Source organism: Anolis sagrei, chromosome 4 (assembly GCF_037176765.1).
Source record: "Anolis sagrei isolate rAnoSag1 chromosome 4, rAnoSag1.mat, whole genome shotgun sequence".
NCBI lineage: Eukaryota > Metazoa > Chordata > Lepidosauria > Squamata > Dactyloidae > Anolis > Anolis sagrei.
This window is the reverse complement of record NC_090024.1, coordinates 87,550,845-87,574,379: the sequence shown is the minus strand read 5'-3', so window position 1 is coordinate 87,574,379 and position 23,535 is coordinate 87,550,845. Positions and strand designations below refer to the sequence as shown.

General features: G+C 39.3%; 1 protein-coding gene across 1 annotated transcript in view; it reads right to left on the bottom strand.

Moving 5' to 3' along the window:
- Positions 1–752: 752 nt before the first annotated feature.
- The window catches only part of DUSP22 (dual specificity phosphatase 22), a 46,731-nt gene continuing 23,948 nt past the window's right edge, over positions 753–23,535 (bottom strand). Inside the window, 5 exon segments of the mRNA XM_060774744.2 lie at positions 753–3,965; positions 3,968–4,124; positions 8,916–9,087; positions 12,719–12,793; positions 17,488–17,537. Coding sequence (XP_060630727.2) covers positions 3,862–3,965; positions 3,968–4,124; positions 8,916–9,087; positions 12,719–12,793; positions 17,488–17,537 — 558 coding nt within the window. The 3' untranslated portion in view covers positions 753–3,861.

Here is a 23,535-nt window from a genome sequence, read left to right as displayed (position 1 = left end):
TTCATACTGTGCCTCACTTTGATCTGGGAGGTGAGGAAAGCCCCTTCAGATCAACAAGACTAGACTGTCTCAAGAACATTATAAGGCTTATATTTGCAATACCTGTCCGAACGTATCTCCCTTTATGTCCCATCTCAGAATTTAAGATCGTCCGGGGAGGCCCTGCTCTCGGTCCTGCCCTCTTCACAAGTGCGTTGTGTGGGGACGAGGAACAGGGCCTTCTCGGTGGTGGCCTCCACCTGTGGAATGCTCTCCTAGAGAGATTAGGTCAGCTCCATCTCTCTCCTCTTTTAGAAAGAAGCTCAAAACATGGTTTTGAGACCAGGCTTTTGAACAGTAGGTCTGGCAGCAATCATAATGTTGGAATTTTGACTATGACAGGCTTTGGTCTGGGTCATCGGCTTGGATTCAGCTATATGATGAATAATAATGCCTTAAATGTATTTTAATCTCATGTTTTATCTTTTGTATAATGTATGTAATGTGTTTGTGTGTTGTCGGCATTGAATTGCTGTCATTGTAAGCCGCCCTGAGTCCCCCTTCGGGGGTTGAGAAGGACAGGGAAGAAATGTTGGAAATAAATAAAATAAAATTTTCACCTGCCATAATGATTCTGATGACCTTGTTTTCCCAACAACCTGAGACATTCACTGTAGTGGACTCCGATAATTCTATCAAGTTGCTCATTTGACAGCATCCGAAAAAAGAACTGGTGTCAGCCACAAGTACTTTAACCAGACAATGCAATGGCATAACGTTGGAATGTTTTATTCATAAAAAAGACCTGAATCTTTTGTTGAATAGACTCCATCAGGGAAGGCAATCATTGGTGAAACTTGATGAAGATGACTTACATATAAACAATCTTTCCTTCAGTAGGAATATAACATTATTATAGCAGATCTGCCATTATAAATCTGTTTTTAGTCTTTATATATATACATCAGCAATATACATTCAGTTCTGTCCATTCTTCACCCATGAACATACTCTAGGTGAACAAATCCTCTGAGATGCGAGCTAGCACAATAAATGCTGGCTATACTTATACTGTACTCTTGAATAAAATAGACAACTTCAGTAGCCATACAGTCAAAGAGATTTTTAAAACAAAGTGCAAAGGAAACACAAAGGAGAGAAAACCATACAGACAACTAGTTCTCTACTTCCTGATTTGGTAATTAATATTCTCTGCTTCTAAAGAGACAAGTTGCTGGATTGTTGTAGGTTTTTCAAGCTGTATGGCCATGTTCTAGAAGCATTCTCTCCTGATGTTTCATCTGCATCTATGGCAGGCATCCTCAGAGGTTGTGAGGTCTGTTGGAAACTAGAACATTTGGGTTTATATATCTGTGGGAGAAAGAACTCTTGTCTGTTGGAGCTAAGTGGGAATGTTGCAATTGGCATCTTTTGGAAGCTGATGAAGAAACACAACCTACAATCAATCTACAAACCCACTAAGAAAATCCAACAAATGCTACTTTCAGCAAAGGACAAGAGGGATCATTTCACCTCTGCAGGAGTCTACCAGATACCATGCAGCTGTGGACAAGTCTACACAGGGTCCACCAAACGCAGCAATGCCCAAACATGAATCAAGGAGCATGAAAGGCACTGCAGACTACTACAACCAGAGAAGTAAGCCATAGCAGAGCACCTGATGAACCAACCTGGACACAACATATTATCTGAGAACACAGAAATGCTGGACCACTCTCACAACCACCATGTCAGACTACAGAGAGAAGCCACTGAAATCCACAAGCATGTGGATGATTTCAACAAAAAGAAACTATAAAAATGAACAAAACCTGGCTATCATATTTTAAAAAAACTCTAAAATTATAACAGTAAATAAAGAACAAAACTCAAACACAGAGTAACTCCAGAGAAGAAACTATCAGGGCCAGCTAATCACCTCTCAACAAAGAATTCCCTCAGGCAGTAACAAGCCACACCTAAAAACTGTCAGGTCATCAAATGCTAATCAAGGTGGCCAATTCAAACATTCGCACCTACCTCCAACAGACAAGAGTTCTTTCTCCCACCCTAGACTTTCCATAGATATATAACCCCAATTTTCCTGGTTTCCAACAGACCTCACAACCCATGAGGACGCGTGCCATAGAGGCAGTCGAAACATCAGGAGAGAATGCTTCTAGAACACGGCCATACAGCTCAAAAAACATACAACAACCCAGTGATTATGGCCATGAAAGCCTTCGGCAATACATCAGACAAGTTGATGTCTACATCACTCAAAACCTTGCCTCTTTAGCCAGAGTTAAACCAGCTGAGGGTAAGGTTCATTCTGAAGTTCATGTTTCTTTACTTTAGGACACAAAAATATTAATAGTAATCTGAAACTGTGAAAAGTGCAACAACACCAATTCTGGCTATGTGAAGAATCTGAAGAACAGACATGTGTAGAAATTAATGTGAAATCTCAGCAGTCAGAACACACCTTGCTGTTTTCATGGCCACTGGAAGAGAAAGAGGGGTCTTGGCATCTACATAGCATAGCGAGTGCTGGTCCCTAATGTGACACCAAATGACAACATCTGGAGTCCTGCTCCCCATATACTCAGAGATATGCTTACTTAAGAGAATCAAGACATCTCATCCTGGAGCTAATATAGAGAAGACAAGATTTTTTTTGCATACGTGCAGGAGGACTATCAAAATAACATGCCCTGCTGGTTGTATGTAGATTGTACAATAAACTATGGCTTATTTAGGGCAGTGAACTTTGTAGCCTGGTGTTAGGAAGCTTTTTCTTCTGTGATTAACTACAGTTTGTTGTATCTTTTAAATTGGCTGTAGTGAATGTTAACTGTGGTTTTGTTTGAAATGAGTAAATCATAGGACAGGAGGAGAATTCACAACCATCTTAACAGATTAGAGAGATGGGCCAAAACTAACAAAGTGAAATTCAACAGGGACCAATGCAAGACACTCCACTTAGGCAGAAAAAATGAAATGCAAAGATACAGAATGGGGGATGCCTGGTTCCAAAGCTGTACATGTGAAAAAGATCTTGAAGTCCTTGTGGACAACAAGTTAAACATGAGCCAACAATGTCATGCGGCAGCAAAAAAAGGCAATTGGTTTTTGGCCTTCATAAATAGGAAATGTCTAGATCCAGGGAAGTCACGCTACCTCTCTATTCTGTCTTGGTCAGACCACACCTGGAATCACACTGTGTCCAATTCTGGGCACCACAATTGAACGGGGATGTTGACAAGTTGGAATGTGTTCAGAGGAGGGTGACTAAAATGATCAAGGGTCTGGAGAACAAGCCTTATGAGGAGCGGCTTAAAGAGCTGGGCATTTTTAGCCTAAAGAAGAGAAGGTCGAGAGGAGACATGATGGCCATATATAAATATGTGAAGGGAAGTCACAGGGAGGAGGGAGCAAGCTTGTTTTCTGCTGACCTGGAGACTAGGACACAGAACAATGGCTTCAAACTATGGAAAGGAGATTCCACCTGAATATTAGGAAGAACTTCCTGACTGTGAGAGCTGTGAGAGCTGGTGGCAGCTCCTTCTTTGGAAGCTTTTAAGCAGAGGCTGGATGGCCATCTGTTGGGGGTGCTTTGAATGCGATTTTCCTGCTTCTTGGCAGGGGGTTGGACTGGATGGCCCATGAGGTCTCTTCCAACTCTATGATTCTATGATTCTACAACATGGATTATGAAGTTAGTCCTATGTCAAACAAACTATAGTTAAGAATAACTACAGTTTAGGGTTTGAGTGCAACAATAATCTGTGGTTAACTCAAAACTTCCAGTCTCACAACAAGAACTAGAGAGAAAAAGTGTGCAAGTTCACCTAGGCTCTATCCATCAAGATAAACCAAAGTTTACCAAGACAGCAAACACATCCACAGGAATATTATATTTTCTGGCTTTCGTTGATGGAAGACTGCACTGACTGCTCCTAGTCGGGAGTAGTCATGGATAAAGACGTCACCGGAGCAAAGTTACCATTCCACTGCCTCCCCAAAGCATTCGACTGAGCGGCTGCTGATGCTGCGTGTGCTTTGTACTTCTCCAGAAGACTTTGGGCTTCTTCTTTGTCCTGCAAAGAGCTTTCTCCATACTCTGCTGTGAGCCACTTTCTGAACTGGAAGGATAAAAAAATAAAAGATAATAGAAACTCTGTTCAAACACAATTAGGACAAGGAATAATTTTACCCAACAAGTTTGTCATGATTACAAAGCAACAGAAATAATGAGTTAAATCCAATTCACCTGTAGATTTGGGAGCTGCAATGCATAGTCTATTATGTTGCAAGTAACTGAAAAGCTCTCCCCCCCATGTATTGTCGAAGGCTTTCATGGCTGGAATCACTAGGTTCTTGTGGGTTTTTGGGCTATAGGGCCATGTTCTAGAGGCATTTCTCCTGACATGAATCAAGGAACATGAAAGGCACTGCAGACTACTTCAACCAGAGAAGTCAGCCATAGCAGAGCACCTGATGAACCAGCCTGGACACAGCATATTATTTGAGAACACAGAAATGCTGGACCACACCAACAACCACCACGTCAGACTACACAGAGAAGCCATTGAAATCCACAAGCATGTGGACAATTTCAACAGAAAGGAAGAGACCATGAAAATGAACAAAATCTGGCTACCAGTATTAAAAAACTCTAAAATTACAGCAGCAAAACAGCAGAGAGGAAACAACCAGGCACATCTTAACACCTCTCAACAAAAGATTTTCCCAGGCTCAGCCAGGCCTTCAAATGCTAATGAAGGTGGTCAGTTGAAACATTCACACCTAGCTCCAGTAGAGAAGAGCTCTTTGCCCCACCCCAGCCATTCCACAGATATATAAACCCATTGTCCTAATTCCAACAGACCTCACTACCTCTGAGGATGCTTGCCATAGATGCAGGCGAAACGTCAGGAGAAATGCCTCTAGAACATGGCCCTATACTCCCCCCCCCATGTTCACAAGACAGAGTATTATACAGTAGAGTCTCGCTTATCCAACCTTCGCTCATCCAACATTCTGTATTATCCAACATAGTCTGCCTCCAGACTGGATCCACAAGTGTTTCAATACATTGCAATGTTTTGGTGCTAAATTCGTAATACAGTAATTACTGCATAACGCTACCATATATTGAGCTGCTTTTTCTGTCAATTTGTTGTTGGGCTCCTCTCCTACAAATGCACTTTTATCCCTATTTCACCCAGGGTTTTAACTTTTTAACTTTTTAACATTTTACCTCATACATTTGGCCCGCCCTCTGTGTCTGGTTTTACTATGCTGTTTTATATTGTTGATTTTGTTATTTCATATTTTGTTATGATGTATTTTGTTATTGTGTGTTTATTATGTTGTATTATTTTGGGCTTGGCCTCATGTAAGCCGCCCCAAGTCCCCTTTGGGGAGATGGTGGCGGGTTATAAATAAAGTGTATTATTATAAAACATGATGTTTTGGTGCTTAATTTGTAAAATTATAACGTAATTTGACATTTAATAGGCCCCGTAAAATAATACAGGCATAGCTTTGTCCTTGTAGACTTTTAGAATAGGGGATATACTGGTGTTGTTGTAGTCTAGCAATTTATAAAGTATGTTGGAGTTGGCTATAGCTCTGTTTCTTCTAAGGTGGTTTGTCCATGTTCCTGTATTAGAGAATAACACCCCTAGGTCTAATTAGGAGTTAACTTGCTCAATCAGGACCCCATCTAGATACCAAATATATTTTTGTGCCTTTTCCCAAATACCTCTACCTTGAACTTATCCTTGTTATTGGCTAGAGAGTTGAGATAGCAATAATTTAGCTAGGTTTTGTAAGAACCTTCTCAGGCCCACCTGGGTGTAAGTGATCAGCACCATGTCATCAGCATAGAGGAGGATATTGAGAAATGTATTGCCTATTTTTGGCATTTTGGGTCGCTGGGGAGAAAATGAAACCTGAGATGTCTTTAACATATAAATTAAATAAGGTGGGAGCTAAGACACATCCCTGTCTGACTCCTTTATGCACAATGACATTCTTGGACAGAACACAATTGCCTCCAATGCACAGTTTGCCTATTATTTAATCTAGTTTTAGAGTATTTTAATTTATTTTAGTTAACTATTATAGGAGCTTTAGGATAGCGATTTGTATTTATTGGTCTGTGTATTCTTGTCTTTTGTCTGTTATTGTTGATATGATCAGTGGACCAATAAGTAAATGAGTCTATCTAGCTTTCTGTAATACATTTGGCCATGGTTTAAAATGTAGGGGTCTTGCCTGGATGCTGATGATGGGAATGGCAGTCCAGCAACATTTGAAGGGCCACACAGCAACTTTGTGTTTAAAGCCCAATTAGCACCCATGGGTTTCGTGAGACCAGTCGCTTTTGTTGCAACGTTATAGTGAGGCCATGGACTATATTTTAGTTCTTGCGGGCCACTGGTGGTCCACGAACCACAGGTTGGGAACTACTGTGTTAAGGAATACCAGAACACAGAATACCAGAGCTCATTAAAAACTTCCAAAAACATCATGGCACCAACTTAGCAAATTAAGGGCATCATAGTGAAATTTGCAACAAGCTGAAATTAATTAATCCTCTAAAAAACATAATCTGAAGCCAGTTTGGGTGCTTTCTATTATATGCACCAACACATCTGGTCCTCTTTTCCCATGGATTCCTTATCCATGAATTCAATCATCAATGGCTTTAAATTCTTTCTCTCCCCCTCCCCCTCTCAATCTTTTTGTAAATCCTAAAAGGAAACTGTGCTGGCACGGCAGTGCCAAGAGATTTGAACCTCTTTTTCTTGCACTGCTAGTTTGTATGAATTTATTTAAGCCACGCATTTTGCAATCAGGTAGCTTCCCCAGGTTGCAGCCATAGGGCTAGCAACCTGGCAATCATCGTTAGCGTCTTTAGACCTGCCCCTTTTCCCAGGGTTTTGGAGGCAAAGGAGGATCTTTGTTCAGTCTCACTGTTTGGAGCCTAACAGCAGGACGTGTGGGTTTCTCTATTCCACCTGCACAAAGGAGTGAATGAATAGTTCCACAGCTTTGCTGGGGGAATACAGCCAGCCTTTGCTGGGGCAACAGGATAGTTCATACAGCCTTCGTGGACCTTGGCAGAGCTACAGAAATCTTGTCTGGTAAGACCACTCGGACTATCCATAAAGTAGCTTGGCGCTGGGAGTAGGGGCCTCACGCCAGCAAGGTAAAGAAAGATTGCCCAAGGAGGGGATCAGAAGATTTCCCTAAGAAGAAAGGAACAGTTTACCACTAGTTGCCTGCCCTTGATGGCAGATTGAAGAAGCTACCAGTTTTCAAAGGTTATAAAGTGTTTAATTCATTTGTTTAAAGATTTAAGCCCAAATAAAGAACTTTGTTGAACTTATTTTGAGCCTCAATAGAACTTTGTGTTGGGAAATCTAAGGGGCCCTTCAGCTGAGGCACCCCGGCGTCCCATTGAGCATACAGAAGGAATGTCCTGTAAACAGACATTATTTCAGACTCAGCGTGCGACAGCACACAAACCTTGATTTTGCCATTTTATTTAAGGGACACCACTGTACCACTGCACGGTATATAATAGGACTTGAGTGCCCATGGATTCTGGTATCCATAGAAATCCTGGAACTAAATCCTAGCAGACAACGAAGGAAGGGGCCGGCCATTTACAGAGAAGGAGAGAAGGGTGTTTAACCCCTCACCTGCACATTTTTTCTGCTACAAAACACACCACCCCCAATCTCCAATTTCTCCCAAAACCTTAGGAATTAGGGGGAGATAAAAGGGGGGGGGGAAGCAGACAGAAAACCCACACAAACACATATATACTTCTTAATCTTCAATAACAAAACACTGAAGGCTGTACATGACTCCAAAATAGATAATTTTCATGCACAAGCATGTGAACCCATTGAAGTCATCCCTACCACAAGTTTATTTAAATGTGCACCATAAAGTCAGATGACAAATCTGGCAAAAAAACAAAGAAAGTATAGGTATGAATTTGTTTCCTGTTAGAGCTGAAATAAAACATACTGAAAATTTGCATTCAAAATTGAATCATGAAAAGATTTCTAAAAAGAAAAAATAATACTGTGGGTGATTTTAATCTAGGCCATCTGAATGTGTGAATTTTTTTAATGAAATAGTAGCTACCCAAGTTTATCTTGGTACAAAATAGTTTGCATAAAATGTTGGTGGGAACCTGTTTGACACTATGGAAAAACTGCCACAACATTCCACTTAAAGGCTATGCAAATCCATAAAGAAGACACTTGAGCTTTTCAAAAGTCAAATTACTTTGTTAACTGGTGGAAATTTAGATCATCCCAAGCCTAAGATGGTCTGCTGCTTGGGACAGACACAACAGCAAATGCCTTCTCCTCAAGATGAAGTATATAGGAGCATTAGTTAAAGTAGTGGTCCCTGGGCCAGCACTTCTTCCTGAGCTTGCTCCCTCCTCCCTATGACTTCCCCTCACATATTTATACATGGCTATCATGTCTCCTCTCAGACTTCTCTTCTGAATGCAAAACATGCCCAGTTTTGCCTAACCCACATTTGACTAGTTTGTTTGCCAGACGGTCATGGGGGACCTTGTTGAAGGCGTGCTGAAATCCAGATACGCTACATCCATGGCGTCCCCTGCATCTACTCAGCTTATAGCTCTATCAAAAAAAGAGATCAGATTACCTGGCATGACTTATTTTTGATAAATCCGTGTTGACTATTAGCGATAACCACCTTCCTTTCTAAGTGTTTGCAGATCACTTCCCTAATGATCTTTTCGAGAAACTTGCCTGGTATCGATGTGAGGCTGACCAGATGGGAATTGTTTGAATTCAACCGTCAGGCTGAAAGACGTTTCCTAACATTGGTTAAAGAGTTCAGGTGGAAACTTCAAGCCCCACAATACTTACATCAGCAACATCATTTTTCTCAAACTCTTCTAGTTGGCGCTGGAAACCCGCATTTGGATTGGCACACGACCTTGATGCTCGCACCACAGAAAGTGCATCCTCCCAGCCCATCTCAGTGATCGTCATTATATAGGCCACAACCAAGGTTGCACTCCTGGAAACTCCAGCAAGGCTGCATCCCCAACCAAATCCAAAGAAACAGATAGATCAACTTATGTTACTTATTGTTTTACTCATTAATATCCCACCCCCACCCTCACAGTATTGTGACCCAAGGCGGTTTACAGAACATTAAAAGCAGAACCAGATAAAAGCATGCCTAAACATCAATAATATATGTGAACTTTATTTTAAAGAAGAATTAAATAATTACAGGATTAAAACCATTCCAAAATCCTGTGGAAGACAGGACATAAAAACAAGCAACAAAACAGCATAGCATCTTAAAAGCTACTACAAGTTTCACTATTTTCCAGAAACGAAGCATCATTTTTAATAAACTAAAACGAACATAATAACAGGCACAAAAGCACAGCTTTCAAAGAATGGCACACTTCCTGAAACAAGTGAACAGTTAGCCACAGAGGTGCACCAATCCCCCCTTCCTCCGCCCATCTCTGATATTTCACATTAAAGAAAATATTATGAGAAAATGATACAGCATGTTTCAGCTATATTCCAGTTTAAAAGAGGGAGATCCTCGAAAAAGTCTGGAAACAGTAGTTTTGCAGAGTTCCATCTTTAAAAAAAGGGGAGATGGGATCTAGATGGAGAGGGAAATTACTGTGAAACAAGCCCCATTTCTCTCTTTATATCTTTTTTACTTATACAAATGACATCTGTTGGGCTAATATCTTGTAACTTAGTCATCATTAACTATTTCATGAGGTCCATGCGTGTGCACTACAATTGTCAAGTTGACTTTCCAAGAATCCGCCCAGAAGTTAATCCGCCCAGATGGATCCTTTTTACTCAAAGAGATATTTTATTTTTCACTCTTTGGCCAAAAGAAAAACAACTTTAATCAGGTTTGGTAAGGAATAGCTACAGTCAGGCATGTAGGCGGGGGGGTGGGGGGCTTCACCCCCCCCCCCCGAAATTCTGATGATGGTCCACAAGAAGGCCTTACTGGTGCATTATTTAAACTGTTATTTTTATTCATATCATGATCTGATCACCATACTCAACATATCCCATATGCATGGGGGTATTGGGGTAACGATAAAAAGGTTTGCTAGGGTAGACCTTCTTTCACACAGACTCAGTCCCCCCCCCCCAAATCAAACTGAGCCCCCCCCCCCCCCAAATCGAAATCCTGGCTACGGACCTGGCTACAGCCCTTCTTCAACAGTCTGATCCTGATCATCATGTTTGTTTACTTTTGTGAGGGAAAATCTTGTTATTTATTATTTATTTATTTCATTTATTTGTATACCGCTGTTCTCAGCCCTTAGGCGACTCACAGCGGTTAACAACAAGAACAGCAAGAATTCAATGCTACCATAACACAGTATAAAAGACAGTTAACATCATAACATATTATAGAAAAGTATACAATTAACAACAACAACAATATACAGTTAACACCAATAGCCATTCACTAGCGTCTCATCACTAAAAACATGATCCAGATCCGTCATCCATTGTTCCATTCCTATGTTCATTACATTCATTGCACTAACTATTTGAACGCCTGCTCAAACAACCAGGTAAATATTTAAAATAAAATATATTTGATCCTCAGAGAATTGAGTGGCATTAGATAGCATTGGCAGAGAAAGTAGAAGAATCAGGGTGTGATATTATGAATGAATAAATTTTATTATGATGTCCACAGACTAGGAGTTTAAAACATTAAAATTAGAAGTTCAAGACATTAAAAGCAGAAAGTCCAAGATATATGAGACATTAAAATCTGTGGATATAGATATTAAAATGAAAAGTTAAAACATTATCCACTAAGGTTCCTATGAGTTTTCTGGGCTGTATGGCCATGTTCCAGAAGCATTCTCTCCTGACGTTTCGCTCACATCTATGGCAGGCATCTTCAGAGGTTGAGGATGTTCCTTCTGGAAACTTGCAAGTGAGGTTTATATATCTAAATAATAACCATCATCATCCAAATGACAGGTAAGATACATTCAAACCACTTTACTCCCTTGCTATTATTCCCTTTCTCTCCTACATGTCTTTGAAAACAGCTCTCTGGGAAAGCTCTCCTCATAATAAAATCTTGATCCAAAGTGTTTTGGAATTTTAGTTTAATATAGTTTTATAATCTAGTATTTTGGTTATATGTATTTGTTTGTCTGCTTTGTGTTTTTGTTGCATACACTTGCACATTTCTATCTGGATCTTTTGTTTTACAGTTGCACTGCAGTAATATTTCATATGTGTTGCCCTTTCCTTTCCATATGTGTGTGCGTGTATTTTTAGACTGTACACTTTTGGCAGAAATGGCTGCGTACTATTTTATTTTTGAAGCCCCATGCACATGGATGGCACTATATAAATAAAGTATGGTGATGACGAACAGGGGTGTTGAAATGAACCTCAAAGATCCAGTTCTTCTTTTGCTTGTTTTCAACATTTATATAGCAAAAATAGCATTGACAAAAAAGCACAAAGTAGCAGAGAAGCCCACACACAGAATCCAATGTATATCTACAAATTAGAGTTTGGAAAAATATACTTTTTGACTACAATTCCCAGAATCATCCAGTCAGCATAGTCATCAGTTATCTATGGGAACCCCACTAGTAGGACATGGATGCAACTGAATCCTCCCAGTCCTTTGCTCCACGAAGAAGCCGCAATGATACATGACTTCCTATCTCAATGGGACGGTGAAACCATTCTGAGTTTTCCTTGAACTTTAAAGAAGCCATTTTCAATTCACAGCTTATAAAGTTGGAAAGCATTTTTAAAGTTCAGATTACAGTTGGCTCCTCACATTTGCGAATTTGATTATTTGTGATAAATATGGGGCTAACCGTATGGTGCAGTGGATTAAACCACTGAGCTGCTGAACTTGCTGACCAAAAGGTCATCGGTTCGAATCTGGAGAGTAGGGGTGAGTCCCACTGTTAGCCCCAGCTTCTACCAACCTAGCAGTTCAAAAACATGCAAATGTGAGTAGATCAATAAGTATCGCAACTGTGGGAAGGTAACGGCGCTCCATGCAGTCATGCTGGCCACATGACCTTGGAGGTGTCTACAGACAACACCGGCTCTTCGGCTTAGAAATGGAGATGAACACCACCCCTCAGAGTCAGACATGGCTAGACCTTTACTTTTACTTATGGTCTCTCTCCCAATCTCCAGGCCCTCTTGTGCAACTTTATAGTCAAAATCCATTGTGACTTTACAGTCAACTACAGTTCTACTGCAGGACACAGCTTCTTTGAGAGAGAACATCTTGTATGACTCCATAGGTTCTTCAGCCCAACTTTGTAGTCATCTTTCTGTGCCCATAACTTCAGCAAATGTGGAGGGCTGATTTAAAACTGCCTTGGTTGCCATCCCATGGAAAAGGCAGTATATTCAATAAATAAACTGATAAACAGGTAGAAAAGAGTTCAGAATGCATTCACAGGCACACTGACATGGAAGCTACTAACCATGACTGGTTAGAGTCACACTGCTTCTGATACTGCAGGCAACACTATGTAGCCATGAATTAATCTCTTTTTACAACTTTTACAACATCACCCTGCAATGTTTTGTAGGCAGTCCACTTGTATGCCTGCCATTTCTCCCTCCCCCCATAAAATCCCAAGGATATTCAAATTTAGAATACGTACCAGTGAACAAGACAGCCCTCACCCTTAAGACGGCACTCATGTATAAATGTGATGCTTTCTTTGAAGTGTCTGGTCCTAAAAGGGGTGAGGATTGAAAAAAATCTGATTTATTAAAATTAAAGTCTATAATTACACCAAAAATCACTTAATATATTTTCTGAAACTGAGAGGATGAAGAGATGCTCAGGTGTGACCAAATATTATTCTTTGCGGAAATATTGTTGCTCTTCTGACGAAATGTTTGGATGGTAACTAAGACATGTTGGATGATAAGACAACAACTTTACATATCAAATCAACTTTTGTAAGAATTCATGAGAAACATTTAAATTCAACGCAAACCAAGGAAGCCCACTGCTCCCATTAAAAATAAATAAATAAATGCCAAACTTTAGTAAAAAAACTGCTTTTATAAAAGAAACAAAGACACACCAATTAAAACATAAGCAGAATAGCTAATATGGTGCAGGTTAACATAGGTGAAATGAGAAAGGGTTATTAAATGGGGCAGAAAATAACAAGGGCAATGCAAAATTAAAATCACAAGGAATTAGAGCCCTAGGAACATAAGCAGACTGAAAGAGGCTATACTCCCTTACTTGAAAGTGACCCATCCTGAATGGCAACACAAGCTTACATATTTGGTGCAATATGTAAGAGCTTTTAGTTATTGTTTTCCAGATTTTAAGTGAATTTGGAATTAATATTTTCAAGTTTTCTGATATTTTATTTTTAATGGAAAGGTAGTAAAAAAGGAGCAAGCAACTTATGAAGTAATGCAAGCTATGTTTCCAAATTTTAACAAGGAAAGGAAGAAGCACTAATGACCATATTTCAAACATTCCTGAGTTAAGGGGATGCATCAAAGAATGTAACAAGAAAATCAACCGGGGCATTATAGACTACAGCAAAGTTTTAACAAGGTAGACCTAGACCCTGAAAAGCTACAGAATGCTCAAAAAGAATTGGATGAGCCACAGCATTTGATTGTCCTGATGCAAAATCTAGATTCAGGTCCCTGCCAGAGTAGAATATTGAAAAAGAGAATAGTTTCTGATTGATAAAGGTATAACAATAATGCTTTTTACCACTGTATAATTTATATGCATAATATAATAACAACATATAATAATAAAACTTTATTTATAGACCACCCTCTCTCCCCGAGGGGACTCAGGGCAGTTTACATACAAAAAGGCAAACATTCAATGCCTTAAATAAGATCAAAACACATCAAAATAATGCAAAAATACAAAATAATGTTGATAAACTTATAACAAAAGAGAAGAATTAACATTAAACTGAAAAAGAATACAAATACTCAAATAAGACATAATTACACAAATAACATAATTGACATTAAAGATTAAACAATTAATATACAAAAAAGTGCCTATCATAATTATGCTTTAACATGTACCGTAGTGGCCATAAAGTGCAAATAAATTAGCCAGCTCCTATGGAGTTGATTTAGGGTGTGCTAGTCCTCCTCCTCTCCATAAGCTAAGCTGCACTGCTGCATTTTCAGAAGTTTTTGAAGGAGAGGAGGATACGGCCAATTTTATTTCTTTAGAAAAGGAGTTCCAGAGATGGGGAGTGATCATGAAGAAGGCCCCTCTCTCATTCCCACCAACTGTGCTTGTGATGCGGGTGGGACTGGGAGAAGGGACTCCTCCGCTGACTGAAGCGCATGGGATGATCTATATAGGGAGATGTGGTTGAACAAATAGCCTGGACTTGAACTGTTTAGGGCTTTATAGGTAATGACCAGCACTTTGTATTTTGCCTGGAAGCAGACCAGCAACCAGTGGAGCTGCCGCAACATGGGAGTGTTTCTCTCCCTGTACGGAGCCCCAGTTAGTAACCTGAACTAACTGTAGCTTCTGAACTATCTTCAAAGGCAGCCCCATGTAGAGAGCACCGCAGTAGTCCAAACAGGATGTGACTAAGGCATGGACTACCACAGCAAGTCAGGAATCTCAAGGTACGGGTGCAGATGGTACACAATGCATCAAGCAAAAAGTGGGATCAGACTCAGAGAGACTATGAAAACTGGAGGAAGAAACATCAATCGTATAAGTTTTGGACTTCAAATCCCAGAATTCCTATCAGCTGGCCAAGCTCTCTGAGGCTTCTGGGAGTTGAAGTCCTGAACACCTGGAGGAACAAAGGTTGGGGACCACTGATTAAGGTTTTCAGCCAGTACTATACTACCAACAGAAACTAGTAAAGACTTGGAACTTAGGAAAATTAAGGAAGTTACAGCTGAACATTAAGACAAGATATATGCTTAAATGGGCAATGAAGCTATAAAAAATGTTCAAGATTTTCTACACCTTGGTTCAGACATCAATCAAAATGAAGACTACAATCAAGAAATCAGAAGATTAAAACTTGGCAAGGCAGTTATGAAGAAATTAGATAATTAGATAAGATTTCAATGCACAGAAATACCAAAATCGGGATCATTCATGGCATATGAAAAATAGACAGTGAAGAAAGCTGGCAGAGGGAAAAATAAGCTCAATTAAAATGTGGTGCTGGAGGAAAGCTCTACTTTGGACACATCATGAGATGGTATGAATCACTGGAAAATGCAACACTTTGCAGGACTGCTGATAACAGGATTTCTTGGGAAATGACCCATTTATTGGGACACCACAAGTTGATAATGTTTCTACAGAACACTGCAGAGACAAAATTGCAGTGGATTACTTTTGCAAAAAGAAATGTCTCAAATAAAGCTTTGCACCAACACAGAGAAAATTCCCACAAGTGCTTTCAGACTGTAAGGTTCCTGATGTTTTCCATGAGCTGAACTTGTGCATCAGTCCAGATGTTGCTGAACTATAGCTCCCACTACACCACTGGATGCTGCCATCTATTTACAGGTGTGCAAACAAACGTTTGCCCATTTCTGGCCACTGCAGAACTGCTCCAATTCTACAAAACTACACAAACACAGATGGCAACATGCATGCCACAACAACAGGGGAAAGGGAGATAATTCGTATTGGATGGGCTGAATTCATCAACTGATAAATTTGCAAGATGCTACACTGAGAACTTGGTGTTCTATGAGAAAAAAGCAAATATACTAAAAATATCTCTCGAAAGCATTGGAGCAAAGAGACAGCACTCCTATGTGAAAAAGGCAGTGCTACATTTCCTTCCGTAGGTACCAGGCAGGCCCTTTGAAACCACTTTTGTTTCTCTATAAAACAAATTGCCAGGAAGTGGCTGAACCCCCCTCCCTCCCTCCCTCCTCACCCTTCATAAGCATAAGCTTAGACGACTAGAAGAAAAACTTGGCTCCCATCCATGATTTCTCATGAAGCTTATACAAGCCACCTTCAGAAGAAAGTCAGCCTCAACAGCCTTGTCCTGAATCATTAAGCGAAAGGGGTTCCAACACAAGCCCACCCAATAGGCCAAGGTTGCTTATGAGCCATGGACCATGGCTTCACACCACTGTAGCTTGAGAAAACCCTTTCCCCTATTTTTGCAGGTTTAGGCTGGCAAATAACCAGGTTTATTGAGCATCTTGCCAAACTAAATGGCAACATTTGGGTTGGTAGATCAGTTTGTATACATATGTTGCCAAATCTATCGATGGATTTATCTGTCATTCTGCCTATCTATCTATCTATTAGGCTTGGGCGGTTTCGTTCGTTAATTTCGTAATTCGTTATTAATTCGTATTCAAACTAGCTTACGATCCAATATTGAACCATGCAGGAATTGCGTGAGGAGTAATAAAGATTCGAAACAATTTTTTCAATTTATTTCGTAATTATTTCGTAATTATTTCGTAATTATTTTCGCATGTCTGGTGCAAGTTTTATAGTTGTTGTTTGTTTTATCACACCAACAGTCAACAACAGAGGGAGAGGGAAGCTTCAGAAGTTCCTCCTGTCCCATTTGGAGGTTTTTTTAGCATATTGCGCAATCTCGTCTGCCATTAACGAATGGATTCGTAATTTTACGAAATTTCGTAAATTTCAAATTTTTTTAAAGGAACATTTCGGAATTATTAAAAAAAAAACGAAACACAAGGGCCCCCTAAAAACAAAACGAGTTTAGAACCAAATTTTTCCGTGGTTACCCAAGCCTTCTATCTATCTATCTATCTATCTATCTATCTATCTATCTATCTCACTTCCAGTTTCATCCAGATGGAAATTACACAACAGTTAAAAAAAGAAAGCCCTTCCCATCTGGTTTACAAGCTAAAACACAAAAAGGGAGGAAAAGGGAATGGAGATGTAGAAGAACGTATGTTTTTAATGCTATGAGGTTTCTTAGTTTGGTGGAGTAGCTGCTGGACAAAAGTTGGGAGGAGGTAATGCCAGGTGGAGCTAGCTTTTCAGAAGGGCTAATGACTGCCATGCATTTCAGTCTATTATGCTTGTCATTTATTACCAAATTTATCATGTGTCTGGCCTGTCACACCGCCAAGGAGATTGAGCAACACATAGGTGGGAGTTGAAGTTCCAAGTTACCCTCACAACAATACTGTGAGTAGGTAATTGTCAACGCACCACTTGCTAGGATTAGGCAGGAAACTTTGGGACAGAGATAGAGAGCTTCCATGGTATGAGTCTACCATTAAACAAACAAGATGTCTTCTCGACAGAGGCATTTTCCATTTGTAAAAAACAAACAAACAAACAAACTGGAATGGTTGAGAAGTCTGACATATTTACACAGCTCATCTAGCGACATTAAACAATCTGGACTTTCATGTAGTTGGTTTTTTCTATACTTACAAATTTTGCGAGGGTGAATCTGCAGCAGGTATGCACAAATATTTCACTCCCTATGCAAAAAGGGGAAAGAAAACAAGGAAGATAAAGTTAAGATGGTATAAATAACCAAAATGGGAACATTGTTGTCATTTAGCATTAGCACCACGATAGACAGCCAACAGTAGAATCATGGAAGAGACCTCGTGGGCCATCCAGTCCAACCCCTGGCCAAGGTGCAGGAAAATCGCATTCAAACAGTGACATACAACTGTAAAATCTGGTTTTGTCCATCATATTTTTCACATGTGAGCAAACGGGTATAGGCACATCAGACTGAACAGCTTCAGTGGTAACATCTTTTAGCTTTGGGTTTTAAGTTGTCTAGGAAATATGCCTCGTTTGTTCGGTTACTATAAATTCCTAACATAGCTTCACGTATGTGTCTTGCTTTCTTCAAATGGGTATACAAAATTAAATGTGAATGCAGGAAGGTGATGAAGACCGTTATTCTTCTCAAGTCTATGTTTAATGAGTTTCATTACCTATTTCACCAAATGTAATGTACACATTTAACTGCAAAAATTAGGTATTTTCTATAACAGAAATTTTCATTCTAAAATTATTACTGAAATGTGTTGCTGCTGTAGCATTTTCCAATAATGTGTACAGTCTTCACTTTCTCAGTCAGATGTTATAGGAAGAATTTTATCACAGAAAGTGTGGGAAGTGGGTCTCCCCAGGGAGGGAAAGACACAGCCTCATTGGATCAATCATATCCTCAGACTTGTCCCAGTATCATATTGGTCCAGGCACTGAAATGGACATCAGACGGGCTGCTAATATTAAGCCTGAGAGCAGAGGAAACTTAAAAGTGTTCATAGCCTTCCTTCCATAGGGCTTCCCAATGGCAAAAGATTCTGTTTCTAGAGGATTACAAGCATAGGCTTTCCAGAGACAGATAGTTAAGGTGGACATGTACACTGGAGTCCAAGGAAGTTGCACAATCGAAGAGATGAGGACAGAGCTGCAGCCCCATGACTTCTCTCAATCACATTCAGTTCCCTCTTTACACATACAATGAATCACAAAGGTGGGAATTCGAACGCTACCAGGCAAGAGACTTTGGAAAATGTATTGTCGAAGGCTTTCATGGCTGGAATCACTGGGTTGTTGTAAGTTTTTTCAGGCTTTTTTCGGGCTATATGGCTATATTCTAGAGGCCTTCTCTCCTGACATTTCGCCTGCATCTATGGCAAGCATTCTCAGAAGTAGTAAGGTCTGACTTTGGAAAACTTAAAGGTTGGCATCAAAGATAATACAGTTTATATTGCATAGGAAGTTAGACCACCGGACTGTCTAACTCTGTGTTGTCCACACTGGTGGGACACAGATGCTCACTCAGTGTTTTAGAATGTACCATGTGTCTCCCACATCTATCTAGAAATGCAGGATCTCCTACATACAAAGCAGGGATAGGGCTGGAGTTGGCCAGTGAGGCTTGCAAATAACTTCCACAGCTATCACCCATCAATAAGAGACAGGAGACTGTTGATAGTCTAGGAATGTGCAGAGAACTGCAGTTTGACCTGCAACTCAGGAGTGTAGTTGCAGGTCAAATTGGGGTCTATTTCTGCACAGATGTGCAGAAATTGTGTCCTGCACTACTTTGCTTTGACTCGGCTTCCATTTCTTGGGCCCTCTCACTGTCACAATCAAATCCTCTAGGTCAGAGGTCCCCAAACAAAGGCCCGCAGGCTGGATATGGCCCTCCGAGGTCATTTACCAGACCCCTGCCCTAAATTTTAGACTTAGGGTTGCTCTGAAACGAAGGCATACTACAACAATCCTAATTAACAAATATCTCCTTCTTAAAAACAATGCTCCTTCTTAAAAACAATGTTCCTTTACACCAAACTGCAGCAGTAGGAGCAGATCAGATGCTGAATTCTATTCAATTCAGATACATAAATGGTACTCTCAGAACTATAGAAATGGTACATAATACCAGTACTACATAAATGGTACTCTCAGAACCTTTTGCAACTTGAGCACAGCCAGCATCCTTCCTGTGTGCACCCACAGGCAGACATCTAAGAACTGCCCCAGCATAACCTCAACTCAAGCATAACAAACCATATCTGTAAGGTATTATTCTTGATTACCGAAACAAGTTATTTGTATCGAATATAATTGTAGCAGACCCAAGAGAATAAAATAAAATTCTGTAAACAAAAAGAAAAAAAATCAAAGCTGTAAAATCTATACAGTATACTTCTCCAATCAGTATTCCTGCCTTATCCTTTGCTCATCAAGCGATACCTTTTTACATGTAGTTTTAAACATGTTTTACAAAAGTACTTATTTATTGACATACCTATCCTGTGCACACATTTTTACACATTTCCCCCATGGTTCAAATGTTTCCAAAGTATTTTTCAACTGCATTCATTTTTAGCTGCATTTTCAAAATGTATGTACGATTTCATGAAGAGTTCTCAAAATCATATATATGTATACCTTCCAGTCAGTCACCAGTCACTTTATGATGACCCTATTAATTTCACAGGGATTTCTTAGGAAAGGAAGACAAAGAAGTCATTTTGCCTACAGACCAATATTCAATGATAGTATCCTCATCCAAGTACTAGCCAGAACTGATTGTACTTCCTTTTTCTCTCTACTGAGCATCAATAAATGAACCCAAATTCCAGTATTATGAAAGAGAAAGAAACAATTTTGTGCAACTCATTTTTGCACACCAAATCTAATCTTATAACCTCCGCCTTAGCTCTCCTAAACTAAATAACTACAAATGTTGTAACCTCAGAATCACAGAATAGAGCTGGAAAAGACCATAATTTCAGTCCAACCCCCTGCCATGCAGAAGAAGCACAACCAAAGCACTCTCAACAGATGGCCACCCAGCACCTGTTTAAAAGTCTCCAAAGAATGAGCTTCCACCACACAATGAGGCGGAGAGTTTCACTGTTAAATACCTCTCACGGTCATCCACAGCATTCGCTGCATCTACCAAACTTCTGACTCTATAGTAAAAAGAGGTAAGATGAGTCTGGAATGACTTGATTTTGAGAAATCCATGTTCACTTTTAGTAATCACAACATTCTTTTCTAAGTGATTACAGACTGTCTCCTTAATTATCTTTTCCAGAATTTTTCCTGGAATTGATGTCAAGCTGACTGGACAATAATTGTTGGGGTTCTCTTTTTTTCCCTTCTTGAAGATAGGGGAAAGGTTTGCCCCCTCCAGTCGGCCTCAACTTTTCCTATTCTCCAAGAATTCTCAAAAAGTATTGCCAGTTGTTCTGAAACAACTTCTGCAAGTTCCTTCAATACTCTTTGATGTAGTTCACCTGGCCCTGGAGACATGAATTCATTGAGAGTAGCCAGGTATTCCTGGACTACTTCTTTACCTATTTTGGGTTGCATTTCCCATATTTTCTGTTCTATATTACTTAGGTTGGACACTGATTTCCTTTTGACAGAAGACTGGAGCAAAGATGTTGAGCCATTAACTCAAAGGAGAATTGTTCCACTTCCTTCATCATTCTGGTTGCCTTTTCCTGTGTCTGTTCCAGTACTATCATCTTGAAATGTGGTGATGAGGAATGCACATTTATTGCTTTGGTTTTTTTTTAGATTTTTTGGAAATCTTTCATAATGATCTCTAACGTGGATTTTGGTCTCCCCTCCCCAAAAGCTACCATACTTACTGTTGTTATTGTCATATAGATGATCCCATGGCTGCAAGATTCCTATATATCTGACATTAAGGAATTGTTTATTGCTCAAATGTGCACTTATGAGCAGTTTCTTTTGAAATTAAATACCGTATGTACTCGTGTATAAGATGACCCAAATATAAGCCATGGCACCTAATTTTACCACAAAAAAACTGGGAAAACAGATTGACTTGAGCATAAGCCGAGGGTGGGAAATACAGCAGCTACTGGTGAGTTTCAAAATAAAAATACATACCAATACAGTTACATTAATTGAGGCATGAGTAGGTTAAATGTTTTTTGAATTTTACATCAAACTGTTACTTTAAGATAAGACTGCCCATCTCTGATTAAACCATTATTCTAACCTTCTTCAATGTAAATGGGCTTACGTATCCTTCCAATAATCATAAAGAGAATAAAATAATAAATGTAATAATAATAATAATAATAATAATAATAATAATAGAGTAAAATAATGGAAATGCAATAATTAACAATAATAAATAGAAAAATAATAAATGTAATAACAATAATAATAAAGTAAAATAATAAATGTAATGATGATGATGATGATGATGATGATGATGATGATAACTGAGTAAAATAATAAATAACCTTGACTTAAGAATAAGCTGAGGGGGACTTTTCAGCCTAAAAAAAGAGCTGAAAAACTAGGTTTATACTTGAGTGTATGCAGTATATCTGGATGAAACAGTATTGGTAATTCTCCATCTATAATGTAAAATCAAAACCATGTCATAAATGTTATTTTGACTAATGAAAGAATGCCCACATTGTTATCAAACTGAACAGACTTGTAATTCTTTGATATACCGGATGTTCTATTTGATAACCCTAGCACTGATATCATGCACAGGTCTTGTACTCTACATAGGATCAAGACATACACACCTCTGGTCAGTTATTTAACCAATAGTCTAGAGCAGGGCTTCTTAAACTTCTTTCACTTCCGGCCCCTTTCTTTCATGTAACCTCAGATACATAATATATAAAACAGGTATAAAAATCAAACATTTACTGAAAATACATCAGCACTTGCAAGGCTCGTTTTTCTGTTTATGAAGTACAGCTGAAGCATTTCCTACATTGTAATCACTGAACGTTGCTGCTAACAGATTCATGTAAATGTCTATGTGGTGTTCATAAACCTTTTATTGTTGCCAAATGTTTGTGAACCCAACATTGAGATGTGGTTGGGATCTACAGCAGTGCTTCAGATTGACCATGTGTGGGAGACTCGCATTTTTTTACTCCAACATGTCAATGATCAATTGCCCATTGGGGACCATTGCTTCTTCCTTTCCTGGAAACTTGCTGGTCTAATGACTCAGGGATTGGTGTTGTTTCACGCACCACAATTTAGAGTAGCATTGGTCTATAACATTGCCATTTTATCTAGAAACTGTGCCTCTTTATGAATAAATTGGACAGGACAAAAATAACATCATCACAGGCATTAAACTACTTTGGGGGCCTTGATTATCACCAATACTTCAGCATACCCTTTCCTGTCCTATAGAGTTTCCATTTAGAGATGAGCATGTCTTATTTGTTCTTTCCATCCCACCAAGTTTCGATTACGGCACTGTATCTATGGTTGTCTTTAAAAACACATACTAAGTTCCTATATATTTTGTCATACTCTTTGTCTAATTCCGCCCACTATGTGATGATTTCCACTTATCGTCTCTAGCCTACTGGCATCACTCCACTAATAGGATGTTTTTAAATCCAACCACAATTTCTGTCATTTCACACTGAGGAAATCCCAGAAATTTCCAAATAAAAATAATCTCTGGGAACAGAGAAAAATCTTCTTGAGACAAAATAGGAAATGAGTCAATTGTTTCGCTCAGTATCTAGCACTATTGTAAGAATTATAGGTTAATTTGGTCTAGCCCATTCTTTCTTACATTCCTCCCCCTATGCAAAATCAATTTTTATCTGATCTGTTGCAACAACTGGAATGTGCTCTTTAGCAGATATATTTTGCATGTAAACAATTACAGTTCAACAGTCTTCTTTCCTGGGTTTTCAAAAAGAAATCTTATTGAACATACTTATTTCAATTCACTCTTCTACATCCCACTTCTTATGATGTAATTTCAAAACGATCTCTAAGAAAGTCTTCAAGTTATAAATACCTGACTTACAATCAACTCATAGTTAAAAACAGGGATGACACAACAGAAAGTGAGAAAATCTACCCTTAGGAAGGGAAATTCACTCCTGGAAAAATTATCATGGGGAAAGGGGGTCTCCACTGAAGTTTTCTCACCAATCCTTGTTTGCACAACAAGCCAAA